The sequence below is a fragment of the Chiroxiphia lanceolata genome, chromosome 8 (assembly GCF_009829145.1).
Source record: "Chiroxiphia lanceolata isolate bChiLan1 chromosome 8, bChiLan1.pri, whole genome shotgun sequence".
NCBI lineage: Eukaryota > Metazoa > Chordata > Aves > Passeriformes > Pipridae > Chiroxiphia > Chiroxiphia lanceolata.
In genome coordinates, this window is record NC_045644.1 from 32001709 (window position 1) to 32017035 (window position 15327).

The 15327-nt window shown below is 40.6% G+C and overlaps 1 protein-coding gene across 3 annotated transcripts in view; it reads left to right on the forward strand.

Annotated features, from left to right (window-relative positions):
* REEP3 (receptor accessory protein 3) overlaps positions 1-15327 on the forward strand; it is a 36451-nt gene that overhangs the window by 16419 nt on the left and 4705 nt on the right. For 2 of the 3 annotated variants that reach the window (XR_004358220.1, XM_032694396.1), the window contains exons 3-7: positions 3452-3528; positions 4037-4157; positions 5439-5552; positions 12555-12699; positions 15123-15289. Coding sequence is in view for 2 of the 3 variants with exons in the window: in XM_032694396.1 (XP_032550287.1) it covers positions 3452-3528; positions 4037-4157; positions 5439-5552; positions 12555-12699; positions 15123-15289 (624 nt within the window). In the remaining variant the exon portion in view is untranslated. The remainder of the gene's footprint in view (positions 1-3451; positions 3529-4036; positions 4158-5438; positions 5553-12554; positions 12700-15122; positions 15290-15327) is intronic. The other variant, XM_032694397.1, reaches the window with a different exon arrangement.

The following is a 15327-nucleotide window of genomic DNA, read 5'->3' on the forward strand; positions in this document are numbered from 1 at the left end:
TTAATCTATTACATTAATTACCTCTCAGTGTGAGCAATGATGAGAACCACAAGAATGTTACCCAGTTGCAGTCACAAGGAGCTTTGGTCACTGAGTTCATTCCCTCTTTTAAGAGGCAGCCTGACTTGATTTCTGCAGCCAACCTGTGTTCTGTCCTGGCTCTTGTCTTTCCCTGGGCTGCCTGACTCAGGGTGGGCAGGGCCAGCAGCTCCCCTGGCTCAGCTGTACCCTGAGGCTGCTGTCTGGATGTGTGATGTCTCCAGTTTGTACTTGGTCGGAGTAGTAGAATGCAGTAGGTGTTGTTCCTCCCTTTGAATGTCTTAATTTAGTCTGGTCACTCCATCAGGGCTCCAGAGTGGACATCATATTCTGTGTAAAAGCTGATTAGAACTTATTTGTGCAGCTAGAGCTGGTGCCTGCCAGAGCTAAGCTTATGGGAGGAAAAAAATCACCAAAACTAAGAAAAGAATTCCCTCCATCTCATGCTTACTTTACCCTGTCAGGACAATCTGTAATGCAAAGAATTTATAATCTGCTTTTCCTTCCTACTCCTTCAAAAGGGATCCACAGGCTAAGTAGAGGATACCAGTTTCCTACTCAAATAAAGGAAATTTTTGATTTAAAAGGTTACCATTGCCTCTTGCAATATGTTTTCTAGAAAAAGAACAGTAATATTTTTAGAATGCTGAGATTTTCTTGCTCATCTCAGTTGTTACACTTGCATACAAAATATTCATGGGGCTGAGATGAATGAGACCCATCACAGTGACTTTTTCATTAGCAGGGAATGCCACTGACTCCCTGGGAATTACCTCTCCATTGCTGGTGGGGTCGAGTGTCCAGATAGGTCTTAGGAATGATCCATGGCTCTCATTTTCCCAGCTGGGTCATTTTCTTTCAGAGAGAGAGTGTGGGTTTAACTGCAGCCTTCCAAATGGCACAGGTCTGCTGCCAGTCACATCATGGCCCAAGAACACTTCCTTTCCAGGGTTGCTTGTGGCTCAGGAGCCATCTGTGTTTGTTGCTGGATTATAAGAGGTTTGTAACAGTGCTATTTTTTTTTACTCAGTCACTGCTTCTACCAGTGAAAACAAACAAACAAAAAGAACAGACATCTCGACTTGAGTAGATCATGCTACAGCAAACTGTTCAAAGATTATTTCTAGGGGAAAAAAGTGTTGTGCTGATTGTGGTAATTTAAAAGACTTATGGACTTCAATGTTACAAATAAAGATCTGTGCCTTTGAGGAGATTTATTTGTTCTTGTAATTACTCTGATTTAATGAGGTTGACTAAGATACTTGAAGTTTTTTCACTGTATTACACCAAAGCACTTGTAATAAGCATCTGAAATGTAGTTTAGAAGGCTGAACAGACCAGCCTTCTCAAATCCTGGCTTCAAAATCCTGACTTGAAAGAATGTGCTTCAGCCAGAGCCAACAAAGATGAGCTTAGCACTCAGATGGCAGAAAAAAACCCTTCAACAAAACATGAAAACACAAAAAGCAAAAGTCATTCAAAGCTTCTGTAACTTCATCTTTGAGAATTAAGTAGATGATAGTCTTCTGGGTGGTGTAAAATCTGACCTTCAGTTTTTCATGTTTGTTTTTTTTTTCCCCTGGTATGAAAACCACTTTGAGTCACTCAGGTTTGTTTATCGAGGATACCTTGGTACCTGATGCATTAGTTGTACTTGAATATGATTTGTTTTTTATAGAATATTGGCCCAGACTTCAGCAGGGCTCCTGGCAGATCCCATGTGCCCTTCTGCAGAGCATTTCTAGCTGTTCCTAGCAGTCCAAGAGAAATTCCACTTTCACTGTTTTTCTAATTGAACAATTAGATGTTGATTAAAAAAAGAATAGCATGGATAAAATATATTGGAAAAAAAATCAGTCTTGCATGGCATCTTAAAAATTGCATTGCATTATGCTTAGGTTGATGGGGCAAGGTGGGATTTAATTTTATTTTTATTCAGGTGTTGACTGTGGTTCATGGAAGGGTCACCAGTCTAAATATCATCACATGGCCTGTCAGCAGTGACTTCAACTGTTGTGTAGGTTTGTCTTAGTTTATTCAAGCTTGAAATATCTAAATCCTCTGAGAGACTGAAGTGAAGAATGTCATCACATGACTGAGTTTCTTTTCAAATTGAAATGCAGGAAAGCATTTAAGATAAATGGGTCTCAAGTTCTGACAAAGGAAGTGGTTTTAAACCATAATGCACAGCTCTGAAGAAGGCAGCAGTGTATCATTAGGTTTTGAGCACTTATTTAAGTCCACTTCAAAAAAAGAGTGTTTTAAAAGTGAAAATCTGAGTCATGTCCTCTGTAGGAAAGTATATATATTCCTTCTTTTGAAAGAGAGTACTATGAATTTAGGACTCAAACTAGTCTCTAGTAATTGTAGTGGGTTAGAGTCAGTTTTGTTTGGTTTGGGCTTTGTTTGTTTTTTGTTTGGTTTTTATTTTGTTTTGCTTTTATCTTGTTTGTTTGGTTTTTTTCTAGCATAGATAGGGCTGGAATGTAAAGAACATGTGCATGTTCAGTTAGTACAAGTAACCAGTGGTTGGTTTGCACTGACCCACTTTGGAAATACATTGAATTGGGCAGCTGATATCTTGGAGAAGACAAATGCTCCTATAGTATTTATTCTGAAAGATGTAATCAGCTTAGATGACCAAATTTGAACAAATGCCCAAGAAAAATGAGAGATTTAGTGAACTGTTATAAAACAGAACTAAACCCTGTATTTTGAGAGTGTTGTCTGATATCAGAGCACTGATATGTAGTGTAAACCTTAAACCAAACAAAAACAGCTGTAAGCCTCTGAACCATTAGCATTCTTGCATGTGAGCTTCTTTATTAAAAAGAATTTTGTGGTTCTCAGCATATAAATAGAATTAAATTACCATGAAAATGATTTTTTGCTGCCTTGCCTTGGTGTTAAGCAGGGCACAGATAAATGAATGGCAATGTGTGGCTGAATAACACGGTGTTGTGAGGTGAAAACAAGGGCTGCCTCACCAATGCTGACTTTGGGATGTGTGGTATCAACTCATGGGTGAGTGGGGAAGAGAATGAAATGTCCTGTAGAGCTACAGTGGGAATTGAACTTCGTGCTTAGGATAATCTACCAACTCTTTGCAGTGATTTTTTCCTTACCACTAAAGCTTTGCAGAGACAGAATCAATTCTGTGAAGCCAGCCTAGGTGAGGTGGTGACCCTGGTGAACCAGTGAGCTTGGTGCAGCTGCCACCAGTTCTACTTAGGAACAGAAATCCTCCAGGACCTTCCTGTAACTTCACTTGAAACCTGGTTTATGCAGACTGATTTACTGTTGAATGTCTTGCTTTGGCAGCTCTGAACAGACTTCACAGTGTGTAGTGCGTTCTGCGTAAAGGTGAAATCAAAATTCCTACTGGAGATGGTGTGTTTTTTTTCATTTTCAGGTTCGCTGGATGATGTATTGGATTGTGTTTGCTCTGTACACAGTCACTGAAACAATAACAGACCTAACAGTCTCTTGGTAAGAGCCTGCTGTTTATGAACTCTAGAAGGAACTGTATTTGTTTCGGATGTTCTTGGATTTGTAATGATTCATTTTGTGTACAGAAGTTGTGCTTGTTGATAGCCCTTTTTTCAGGCAAAGGTCTCAGTGCATGTGGTCAGCAGCATCTGTTTGAGATTTGCTGCTCTGTCACTTGAAGTGGGGACTGTAATACTTCCACCTTGGCTGTAGAAACTGAACAGGGGAATGGAACTCTTAAAAGGATGGGCTGGAATTTCTCTTTGCAGGAATGTGTAATGCAAAGCAAGGATATTAACTGGTTTCGTTTCTTAAATTACAATAGTCAATTAAAAAAATTAAATCCATAAATCATTTAATTTTTGTCTAATGTAACTTCTTGTATGTGAAGAATCTTATATTCTAATATGTAATTGTGATTTTGGGAAAGATGTCTTTGTGATGATTAATTACTGTGCATTTTCTTACTGCAGTTGTTGATTTTGTGCAACCTTTAACTTGTCTGTAGGTTTCCACTGTACTATGAACTGAAGATAGCTTTCGTTATCTGGCTCCTTTCCCCATATACCAGAGGGGCAAGTTTAATCTACAGAAAATTTCTCCACCCGCTGCTTTCTTCTAAAGAAAGGGTAAGAAATAACTTGTCAGATTTTTAGTGCCTAATATGGACATGCCATATGCTGAAATGCTGTTGCTGGACACGCAGTGAAAGCAGAGCAGCGTTACTGGTTTGCCAGGCAGTGCAGGCAACACGACTTGGACCGGCAGAGCCGAGTGCTCATGACTGACTGTGCCTGAGCAGACAATGTCCTGCTTTCTGGTGACATCAGAGAGCCTGGTGTTCCCTGCTCCACTTGGTGCCCTTTGAGGAGCCCAGCTGAGTGGAAGTGATGCAGTTTGACTCTCTCCTGCAGGAACATGTGCAGTGTCCTCTGTGCAGAAGCACAAACGCAGCTTTACTAAAAGCTGTTCGTGTTGCCATTTGCTCTGGCATAACCCAGTAATAACACTTACCAGGTGACTGACATCAAGGACATTCTGGTGGGCAAACTGACAGGATAAGAGGAGAGACTTTTTACTGAGATTTAAAGGAAGACTTGTCTGCAACAGTAAATGCCCAAATAGAAAATAGCTGGAGGACGTTTAGCTATAGCCGGAGTCTGACAGGGCCAGGGCTCTGCTTAGCTCTTCTTCAGCATCCTGGTTGGATGTGTGGAAAGAGCAATTAGCAGAGGTGTGAAGACTGCCCCTGGGAAACCTCACAGTCCAGAAGCAGCATTCCTGAAGGTCAGTGCTAGGCTTGGCCTTTATTAGGCAAAGCAGGTTGCTGACTGATGGCCACTGATACCAACAGTAAGGCCATCTTGACCTTCTGAAGTTGGAGCTATAAACTGTTTGCAACTTGGGAAACTAAAGGGATGTTTCCCTGTGAGCTGTTGGGAAGTACCTTGCAGCCTTGATCTCCAACTCCAGGCACTTAATCACAGCTGGGGATAAATGCCATGGCTATTGTCCTTGGTACTTAACTATGCCAAAGCTCTGGCTTTGGAAGTTCTTTGTGAGCTGGCTCTATCTCTCTAAGGAGCTCTGATTTCATGTTATTTCTTGAAAAACTTTTGTCCAACAAGTTAAGCTTATTCTCTGTAAGGAACTTGCTGTGTAGCTGCAACATTTCTGAACTAGACAAAAGTGATCTGTTTTTTCTTCTTGTTTGACCAGGTATAATCCTTTTTAAATGAGAGAGTTGTAGTGAATGAAGCACCAGTATACAAAGACAAGAGTAACTATCCCATAAAGTATTTTCTTAAACACTTCTTTTGTCTTCCTTTACTGATGGAAAAATAATACTGTGGGGTAACATTTCTCTCTTATGAACAGCCTTCTGAAATGTAAATGTGTTTTGCTTTTAGGAGATTGATGAGTACATCGTGCAAGCCAAAGAAAGAGGCTATGAGACCATGGTGAATTTTGGAAGGCAAGGGTTGAATTTGGCAGCGACTGCTGCAGTGACAGCAGCTGTAAAGGTAACTTTCTGCTTGCATTATTTGCTTTTTACCTTAATATAGAGCAGTGTAATTGTACTGAGGATTTGCCATTCCTAAACAAAAAGATAAATTCTGCAGGTGTATTGAAAACCTGGAACACACTTAAAGGCTGGTAGCACTGTACTCCTCATACTTTATTTTTTTAAGGTGGCTTGTAGTTATTTCTTGGATGATGGGGATCAGCTGACTCTAGTTCAAAAGGTACCATGCAGTTTTCTGAGCAGGCTTTTTGGTAAAGATGACCATTGTTTCTTTTCTGTCTCTGTGCTTTCTTTTGGTAAACAAACTGTTTAAAGGATTTCTGGCTTTTCTGCTGTTTTTCTCCAATCAACTTGAGGTAACTCCACATATGAATTAAGGCATGAAAGACTACTACCATGGATAAAAGTTCTCTTGACACAATTAACTTGTTTGCAACTTGTTGAGTGAATTATTAAATTAATACACTAAGCATAAGCTTGCCTATTGCTGTTTAGCATACACTTGCTTTGTAATGTAATTTCCAATAAATCATGAAGTAACCTGTCGTTGTTCCCAGATTACTACCTTGCTACAAAACTTACCACCTTCAGTTGTATTTCAGAGGGTTCTAGGTGTAGGAAAACAAAATACAACCTTAAACCTAAGACTCCAAGCAGTTTGTGTCCCACTGAAAGGAGTATAACTTCAGACAATGTATATTCTACCTACTAGTAATTTAAACCAAAACACTAAAAAAAAAGGTATGGAGAGAGAGAGGTGTGTGTCCAAGTTAAATGATAGTTTTAAGGCAATCACGATTATTTTTTTCCTGGGAATAAATGAACTGCTGTGTTCACAGTAACAGCCCTGAAAACCTGAACTCTGTTAGCAGATAACAGAAAACAGGGTAGAGGTCCCTAGCTGTCAAAGTTGAGTAGGTACGGATAGCATTTAAATTAAATTTTTGGGTTTCTTTGTGAACTTCTTGTGCTATAAATCAAAGACATTTCTGAAAACTACCTTTTCAAATGCTATCTCAAAAAGGTTTGGAAAAATAGCCCTGCATATCTTGTTTATTTGTTTTCTCTCCTTTTAAAGATACATGTGGGTGGTAGCGTAATCACTTTTTGTTTTCAGATATGGTCATAATGAGCTTAAAATACTGAGAATGTGATTAAATTTGATCACTGTGGGGTGTTTTTTGTTATTCAAATTCTTAGTATTGCCTTGAGACATGAAATAATTTAGAATAAAATAGAGTGCACCTCCAAAGGAATTAAAGGATCCAGAGTGAAAATAGGCTTTTTAAACAAACCTCAAAGTGCTCTACTGGGAAAAAGTTTAAGAACTGTGCTAAATGCTAAAATGCAAATTCTTTGCCAAGCAGCAAATCCTAATTTATTACAATGTGCACCTGTAAGGATACTTACGCTCTGTGTGTGTTCCTCATGTTTGTCTATAGTTGGATATTTCCTTGTTAATCCTTATGGTGTTACAGAAATACAGTAAAATAAACACAAATATCTCCTCCCACTTTCTTCTGAAATGATGAATAACTTTTTCCAAAGTGTCTGTGTTTGGATTTCATTGCTATTCAGCTGTGACTGGCAAGATGCCTGCTCTGTTTGTTAAAACTTGTTAAACGTGCTCATGAATATTTGTACAGAATTAGTTCAGTGCAGATGAGATGATTGGGCAAAACAACCACCACAATACCAAAGACCTAAAATAGACATGATTTTTAAACAGTATGAAAGAGAAGAATCTCTGAAAAACCTTTATTTTGGCACGTTAAGCCTCTTGAGTTTGTTATTCCAGAGGGCTGAGCGTGACTGCTGCAGGAAAGCAAATGGACACAATGCATGTGTTCTTGATTTTTGTGCCCTGTTTTTCCGAGAGTTGACTGCTGCCTCCAGCAGGTGAAAAGATTATCCCTTCAGCAGGAGCTGGTGGAGCATGCTATAGGATTTCAGGAATGGAGCTGTGTTAGTAGGATTGGTTTTGATGGGAAGGAGGACACACTTTCATCACTATTTTTTTTTAACTTTTTTTAAAGCATGTATGCTTATTCTGATGTAGCAGGTCTCAATTTAGGAGAGGGGGAGGTTTAAACATATGTGTGAGGTTAAACCTATGTCAAAACAAACACTGAAGTATCCAAGCAAACTGCTTATGCTGACTTTGGGAGGATGGTAAAATTGCTTGGAAAGTTGCTGAAATATTTTCAAGATCAAATGTGGGAAAGAGTGACTTTCTCCAAGGGCTGTCAGAGGAATAGGGGATTACCATTAAAAGGCTGGTTGGCTCTGTTAGGGGGGCTGGAGCAGCCAGCCAGGTCAGTCTGCTGAAATCTGGCACAGATTTAAACCTGCTCCACTGTAGTTAAATCAAAATGTAATTGGCAGGAGCAGTGGTTTATAGCTTACATTCCCATACTGATATTTTTAGCTGGCACTAGTTAGCCACTGTTCATAGAAAATTTAGTGCTTCAAAACCTGCTAAATAGCATACATTAGCAAAATAAATTGTGTTAAATTAGCATGTCAGAAAACAAATCTTTGTAAAATCTGGTATCAGGAGACTCAGAGATGAAAGAAATAGTCTATGCTGAGTTTTTATGTACCAAAGGAAGTTTTTATTAGTGAAAGAAATGGAAACAAGATGCCTTTAATGATATAAAAGTTGTTGCAGCACTTTCAACTCAACAGTATATGGATTTGGGGTAGTTATTTCCACAACACTAAGTTCCACTGATACATCTTATATTTGGTGCTGGTTATCTGTATGGTTTCAATTTTTGCCAACCCATAAATCCTGACTTCTTGAGCTACCAGTGAGAACAGGTTTCTTTATCAATCCAAGGAGCTGTGTGGTGCTAATAAAGCTGTGACCTGCTCTGTGCCTCTTCCTGAGCTCACACAAAGAGTGTTCATCTCTGAGGTGTTGGTAGTGACGATAATATGTTTTGAGGGCTGCGTTTCTGAATGTCTTTTAGCCACCCTGAATCTGCTGCCTCTTTCCTGGCTGGGTATCAGTTTCCTGGCCTTGCTGGGAGTTCCCGGTGTTCCCACTCTGGGCACGGCAGAGGCAGGAGGTGTCTCCCAGCCAGCTGTGGCACACAGCCAGCAGCACTGTGAGCAGCAGCGCTGCTTTCACCCTCCTCCCTGCTGGGATGCCTGGCCTGCTGCAGAGGTCACTTGCGGGACAGCAGCCCCTCTCCAGCCTGAGAGGGAACAGCAGTCATTCCCTGTCAGCTCCCATCGGATCAGGGAGGGAACAGCTGGGAATGTGGGTGCTCCAAGCAGCTCTGTGGACACAGAGTCAATTGAGAACTTGTCTAGGGAAGGCAAGCAGCTTTAGTCTGTGATCCTGGCCACTGAGGGCTGCAAGTCCAATTTAAACAACAAAAAGAGTCCTGAGGCAGACACAGTGTAGTGTTTGTTTACAGCAACTTCCCTGGGTTAAGCATATAGACTATAAAATGACATGCTCAATAACAGAACAGAGAATGGCACCGCATATATGAGGGGCAGGGGATGAGACTGAATGCTAATAGCTTGCTAGAGGCTGAGTAGTCTCGAAAGGAGACCCTTAAGTAGGATATATTTATTAAAAAAATTGTATTGGAAGTGTATTGCAGCTTTAATTGGTGTTTCACATTGGTCACTGGTAATGAATGTGGACTCTGGAAAGCGTTTAATATATTCCACAAAATGCTATTGAATAATAAAGGAAAATGATTCTTTAAGACTTGAATTTTGTTTAAGGCAACAGACTTCAGTCTCCGTCTAAAACATTTGCTGACATAGAAATTTGAGCACTGAAGTTGTTCTGTGATTGCAAATGTGCGTCTCAATCCTTTGTACTCTAATTTAGTTGGCAGCCTCTGGGCTGGATGCAGCCTGATGTATGTATTCCTTACTGGGAGGAACTGCTGACAGACTGGGTCACCAGCACAGGCCGGGTGACTGCTCTGCCACCTTCTCCTGAGCACCACACCTGGGTGTGGGTGTCTGGGGAGAGGTGATGGCTGTTGCCATGTCCATGGCATGGCACTGGAAGCAGGAGATCCCCCTTCAGCTCTGCCTGCTGTTTTTGGGGCAAACATGTTGCTTACCAGCAGTCACTAGTAACTATGAACTTTCAATCCGGGTATTGAAGCTCTTAAAGCATTATTACTGTAAATGTGAATGTTGCTCTCACATTTCCTGCAGCAGCAGGTATTTAATCTCACATTTCCTGCTGTAGGAAGGAATTTAATATTTTTCAGCTAGACTTTCATTCTGAGCTGATAGTAATCCAGATCCTCACAGAGTGCTTTGTTTCAGCAGAAAGCAATTTGTCTGCTGCTTTTGGGCATGGGGGTGGAAGGATCTTCTTAAGTCCTAAATGCAGTGTGAGCACAGTGATGTGCACACCCACACAAAAACACCTTGAAATTTGTCCTTCAGATAGTCTAGGCAGTGTAGTGAAGTAGAAACCAGTCTTCCTTTGGCTAGACTGGATCTTCCTAGGGCTGGGATGGAGACTCGGGGCACTGTAGGGAGCACCTGCATAGGATTAACACAGTGTGGTGGTGACTGTCCTGCACAGCAGTGCTTGTGCAGCCCCATTCCCACTGTGACTCTGGGGCACGTGTGCTGCATCTCTTATTTGGGTATATATCCTTTCAAACTTCTTAATGTTTGCTGTGTGTAACTTGAGTAAAACTTTCCATCTTGGCAAGTACTTTTGGAATGAAGGGCCCATTGTATGACTCCTTAGGTCCTCCCTGAACTAGGCAGTGCTCCACAGGAACTCTAACTCAAGCATGCAGTTTGGTTAAGGGCACAGTGTTATTTTATGGCACACAGTTGACTTTTTTTCCCCTTTGAAAAACAAAATTTTCTGTCCAAAAGCTGCACTGGAAAATAAGGCTGAACGTTTCCAGCTTGGATCTACTCCTCTGTCTACAGTGGAATAAGAAATACAGGCTTGTAATGTGAATTCTCCTTAGCGTGGTAGTTGTTATAGGCTTAATTTCGTTATCCTATCCAATTTCCAAATGTCTTTTTGTAGTATATCATGTGATGAATGAACTTGCTGGGCAACTGTTATGCAAGTGTGTCTTTCCACACTTCTGCTTCTGGCCAAAACCAGCTTCTGTCACCGTTTTATAGCAGACTCTGTTCACACTTGGCGAGTGGAGTTGTGCTGAATTTGTGTGGATTCTGCTGAGAACCAGCTGGGCCTATTTTATGTGTTCATTGGTGCTCAGGGACTGAAACTCATGTCCTGTTGCTTCTCTTCAAGCAGTGGACACAGACTGATCAACAGTCCTGTGTTGTAGCAGATACTGCGAGCTGTTCTCCCTCCAGTTCTCTCCACAAGAAGTGGAGTAGTGAAAGGGCAGGATTTCTCCTGCCTTAGGAGGAATCTTAGGAGAACTGCCTTAAATAAACCATTTTGGGGGATAAAATCAACTTTAGAATTTCTACAGTCTTTTATACAGAGACTGGTACAGTGTCCATAGTACATTTTAACTCAAAGGCTAGCTGTACCCATGTTTTTGAGAACTGTGAGTCATCCTTACAAGTATGTAGGAAGAGCTGGAAAAGTTAAGGCTTCTACTTCTCCCACAAGAAACCTTTTCTTTTGTTATTGTTCAGTGTCCATGTATGAATAGTGGTGTAAAAATTATAATAGGTTCTTCTTGCTTGAGTAGCACACTGTCCTAGTTTTATATGCTGTACTAATGACTAGTCACTAGAAAATGAATATTAGGTTTCAGCCACTTTCACCCCCACCCTTTGGTAGCTGTGCAAGCTTAAGGAGTTTAACTCCACTGTCTCTTCACTTTACATGGCTATTTTTAATATGGAATAATTCAATGTGCTGGTTTACCATCTGCAAACAGTTGTTGTCATCAGAGTGGGAACAAATGGCTGTGGCCAGTGGTGCAAGAACTGCCTTGTGCTGTTGCAGAGAAAGGTGTATGGAATTGTATCCAGATTTCTGCTGCTGCTAGCTAACATAAAGCTTTTACTTAAAAGCTTCATTTGCAAGAATGAAACAAAGTCTTGAGCGCTTGCTTGAAGTGGAATTCGTGCACAGGTTTGTCAACCTTCCCCTGAAATGGTGATTTTTTTGCCTCATGCTACAGAGGGGAAGAATTAAGTGTTATTTTAACGTGACTTTGAGTCCTTGTTCTTGTGTGCTTGCTCTTTTAGTTACTTATGCAATAAATTAATCTTAAATGCTTTAATAATAACATCTGATGTAAGACAAAAGAGCTGCTTGATGACCCTTCTTTCCGACAGGGAACTTTCTGTATGACCCATATACTAGAGATGTAAGGGCAGTTGGGGAAGGAATTCTAATGTTCACATATGATCAACTATTCTCCAATGTAGCATTCGATTTTGGGTTGGTACTATGTCAGTAAAGCTGGACTAGTAGGAGGACCTGCTAGCCTGGAGTCCAGGCAGGACCTCTGGTGTTTGTGATTTGAAGTTTCTGTCAACTACAGCTGCCTCTTTCTCAGTTCCTTGAGTTATGATACAGAGCATATTTTTAACACTTTCTTCCTTTCTTATGCGTATTCAAATTTTTGGATGGTAAAAATATAAAATAGCAGAAAATGCTCTTTGTCCATGCTTTTTAAAATGGAAATGTTTAAACTCTGTCCTGCTACCCAGAACTGCTAGAGAAATGCCATTTTTGAAGTGAATGGAACATCTCTGTGTGTTTCTTTTCAAACACTTCCTCTCACCCAAGGAACCCTTATTTTGCTCAGGTTAAAGGAGTGGAATGAGGCATTTGTGATGGAACTGCCAGTTCATGTGTAACTTTGCCAAATAAGAGCAACCTATAGTTAAGCCTGGGTAAAAGCAACACCTAAAGAAGTGTAAATCTACTGCATGTGTATGTTCTGTGTTTTGTAGTGCAGCAAGGAAGCATGGGCTTAAATATCTTAACTCGAGCTGAGCAGCAAAGTTAAACCTCTGCTGTGTTTTCAAGGATCCTGTTGTTGTATTTCAGAGCCAGGGTGCAATAACTGAGAAGCTGAGGAGTTTCAGTATGCACGACCTGACCACTATACAAGGAGATGAGCCCGTGGGACAGCCCTATCAGACCTTACCAGAAGCAAAAAAGAAAACCAGAGCCTCTACAAGTGAATCTTCAGGTATGTATCTGGTTTTTTTTCTAGCTAAAAGAACAATTGACCTAAGACACAAGTGGAAAAGCAGAAATAAATTTACCCCATCTCTAAATGGATAAGGCCTCAAACAATTCCACTGAAACAGATTAGATGTGATCAAAATACAACAGTTGAGAAACACTTCCTGAAATTTTTTTCCCCAGCCACTCTCAGTGTAGTCATTCTGTACTCATTACTCCTGTCTTTGCCAACTGGCAACAAGAATTCCTTACCAAAGTAAAACTTAATTGGAAGTAAAAAAATACATAAGTGGTGTTTCTGTGACAGGCGTACAAGAAGTTAAAAATGAAAATATATGGAAGCTCAATAAATAAAAAGGGAAAATTAATGTCAGTTCCCTGGGTGTGTAATGATAGATCAAAATGTTAAGTTGATGATGATGATAGGAGTAACGAAGGCATTGAGTTGTCATATCAACACTCAGAAGACGCTGTGTGGGGACCAATATATGGCTTTGTTCAGAGATATTATTGTACTATTATATTACATGTATTGTTATTGTCATCATCACTTTACTCTCGAGCCTGTGATGCTTGGAGGAAGGTTTAGGTGGAAGACTGACAACTGCACCTTTTGAAATGACGAGGCTACAATGTGAGGGAGTTGATATTTCCCACAGAAGAAGTAGGTCTGGTCTTTTTCTTTTCACTTGAGCCTGTTATTTCTTCTCATCCTTCCCTTTCTGAGAGGGGTGGTGCTTGTGGGGTACAAGGAATTCCAGGAATCACATGATAGCCGTGTTGTTTCTGAGGAATAGATGTCCAGCTGAATGGCTCTAAGCTGAACTGCACATCCCACCTATGCAGGGCAGTGTATGGACCAGGTCTCCTGGCTGGAGAGAAAGCCCTTGATGAATTCCTGGCTGCATTAGGAATGATGTCCCTGCAGCTCTTGTGTAGGGGCTGTTTCTCAGTCAGGGAACATTAGTTGTCCATCTGAAATAGCTTGGAAATGCTCTACAAACTTAAAGAAAAAAAAATGCTTAAGTTATACTGTATAAATAGTCACTTATTGTGAGATTCAGTTTCAAATATCAGAAAGCCTTCTATGAGCTGGTTGAACTTAATTGCTTCTGCTCCTGGACCCAAATCTAGGATACACCTCTCATGTTATCTTTGAATTTTCTTCAGCATTAGAATTTTAAAAGAAGACCATACCACAGATGCATTTAGGGAAGCTGCATAGCAATATTTTGTTGTGCTTAGCAGGATGTTGATTTTTTTCGATTCTACTGGGAGTTTTGTGCAAATTGGTTGGAAAGGCCTAGTTGTAGGACATTGTTGTTAGGAGGGCTGAGCTGTCAGTGTGCTTGCTGTGAAAAGGGCAGAGGTGATGGGGATTCATCAGAAAAGGTGTTACAAATAGAGACAAAGAAGTATTGGTGTCACTGCAAACGTCCCTGGTCAGAAACGCAGTGACAGATACAATTCAAATCTTCCATAATTATTGAACGAGATGAGTTGAAACTATTGGAAGCAGAGATGTGTTCCCTCTGGAACGGCAGAAGAGGTAAATCTGCCTGAAGTAGCTGTGGAGTAGGTGAATGTGATTGCAATTTCAGGAAAAAAGGAGAATTGAGGGAAATAATCTAGTTAAAAAGAAACAAAATATTGGCTTAAGATGAAATGTATGCTGGTCATTAGTAAAGTTTGATTTGGAGTCTAAAAGGTGTTCCTGAGCGTTACAGCCCGTAGGTTCTGGAATGGCCTTACAGAAGGAGAGTTTGATGGGGGGAAGGAACCAGTCTGGATTTGGAGGCTTTGTGACAGGGCTGTGATGGGGATTCAGGGCTGTTGGACCCCAAGGAGCTTTTCCAGACGTGTTTTTAAGCAGTTTGTGCCCTCTAGTGAGCGTTTTGGGTAGTAACCTTGGTCCTGTTTTTGCAGGACGTAAACAACGCTTAACAGTACTTTGGCGTGTTACTCAGCTGAAAGGAGATTTGGTTTTAAATATGTAGAGAGGGATGTGAGCACGAAGAAAGATCCTATTAATCAGAGTTATGAAATGGTTTGGACTGAAAAGGACCTTTAAAGATTTACCTAGTCTAACTTCCCTCTCACATGGATTGTGTCCAAAAACCTGAAGTACTCTTTAGGATGACCACTGGGATTTTTGCAGTTCAGGTTAAAGCAGAAGATGGAGGCAGACTTAGGGTTTTGGTTTTGACAGATGAGGAACCACGGCATTACACACCTATGGAATCAAGTGGCCCATTCCTTACAAATGGCAGAATTAGAAGTAAGAAGCTCCTGGCATGTTCTCTGTTTTGAAATACCTGGTACACTGACCGTATAGTTTAAAAGAGTAAATGCTGTGTGCTAAAGATGAAACTCATGGCTTTCTTAGAAATCTGAAAGTTACATCTACTACTTATTAAACACTTTCATAAAAAATTTTTTTAAAAGGTTACAAAACACCACTGGAAAAAAATGCTGGAGATGATAAAACAGATGAGGAGATGGAGGGGACACATTCAGAGGATGAAATGTTTGCTCAGAGAGGCCTTCGAAGAACTCAGAGCATGAAATCTGTGAAAACTAAAGGCCGTAAAGAGGCAAGTATGATCCTGGTGAACTGCTGAGTTCGGTTGTC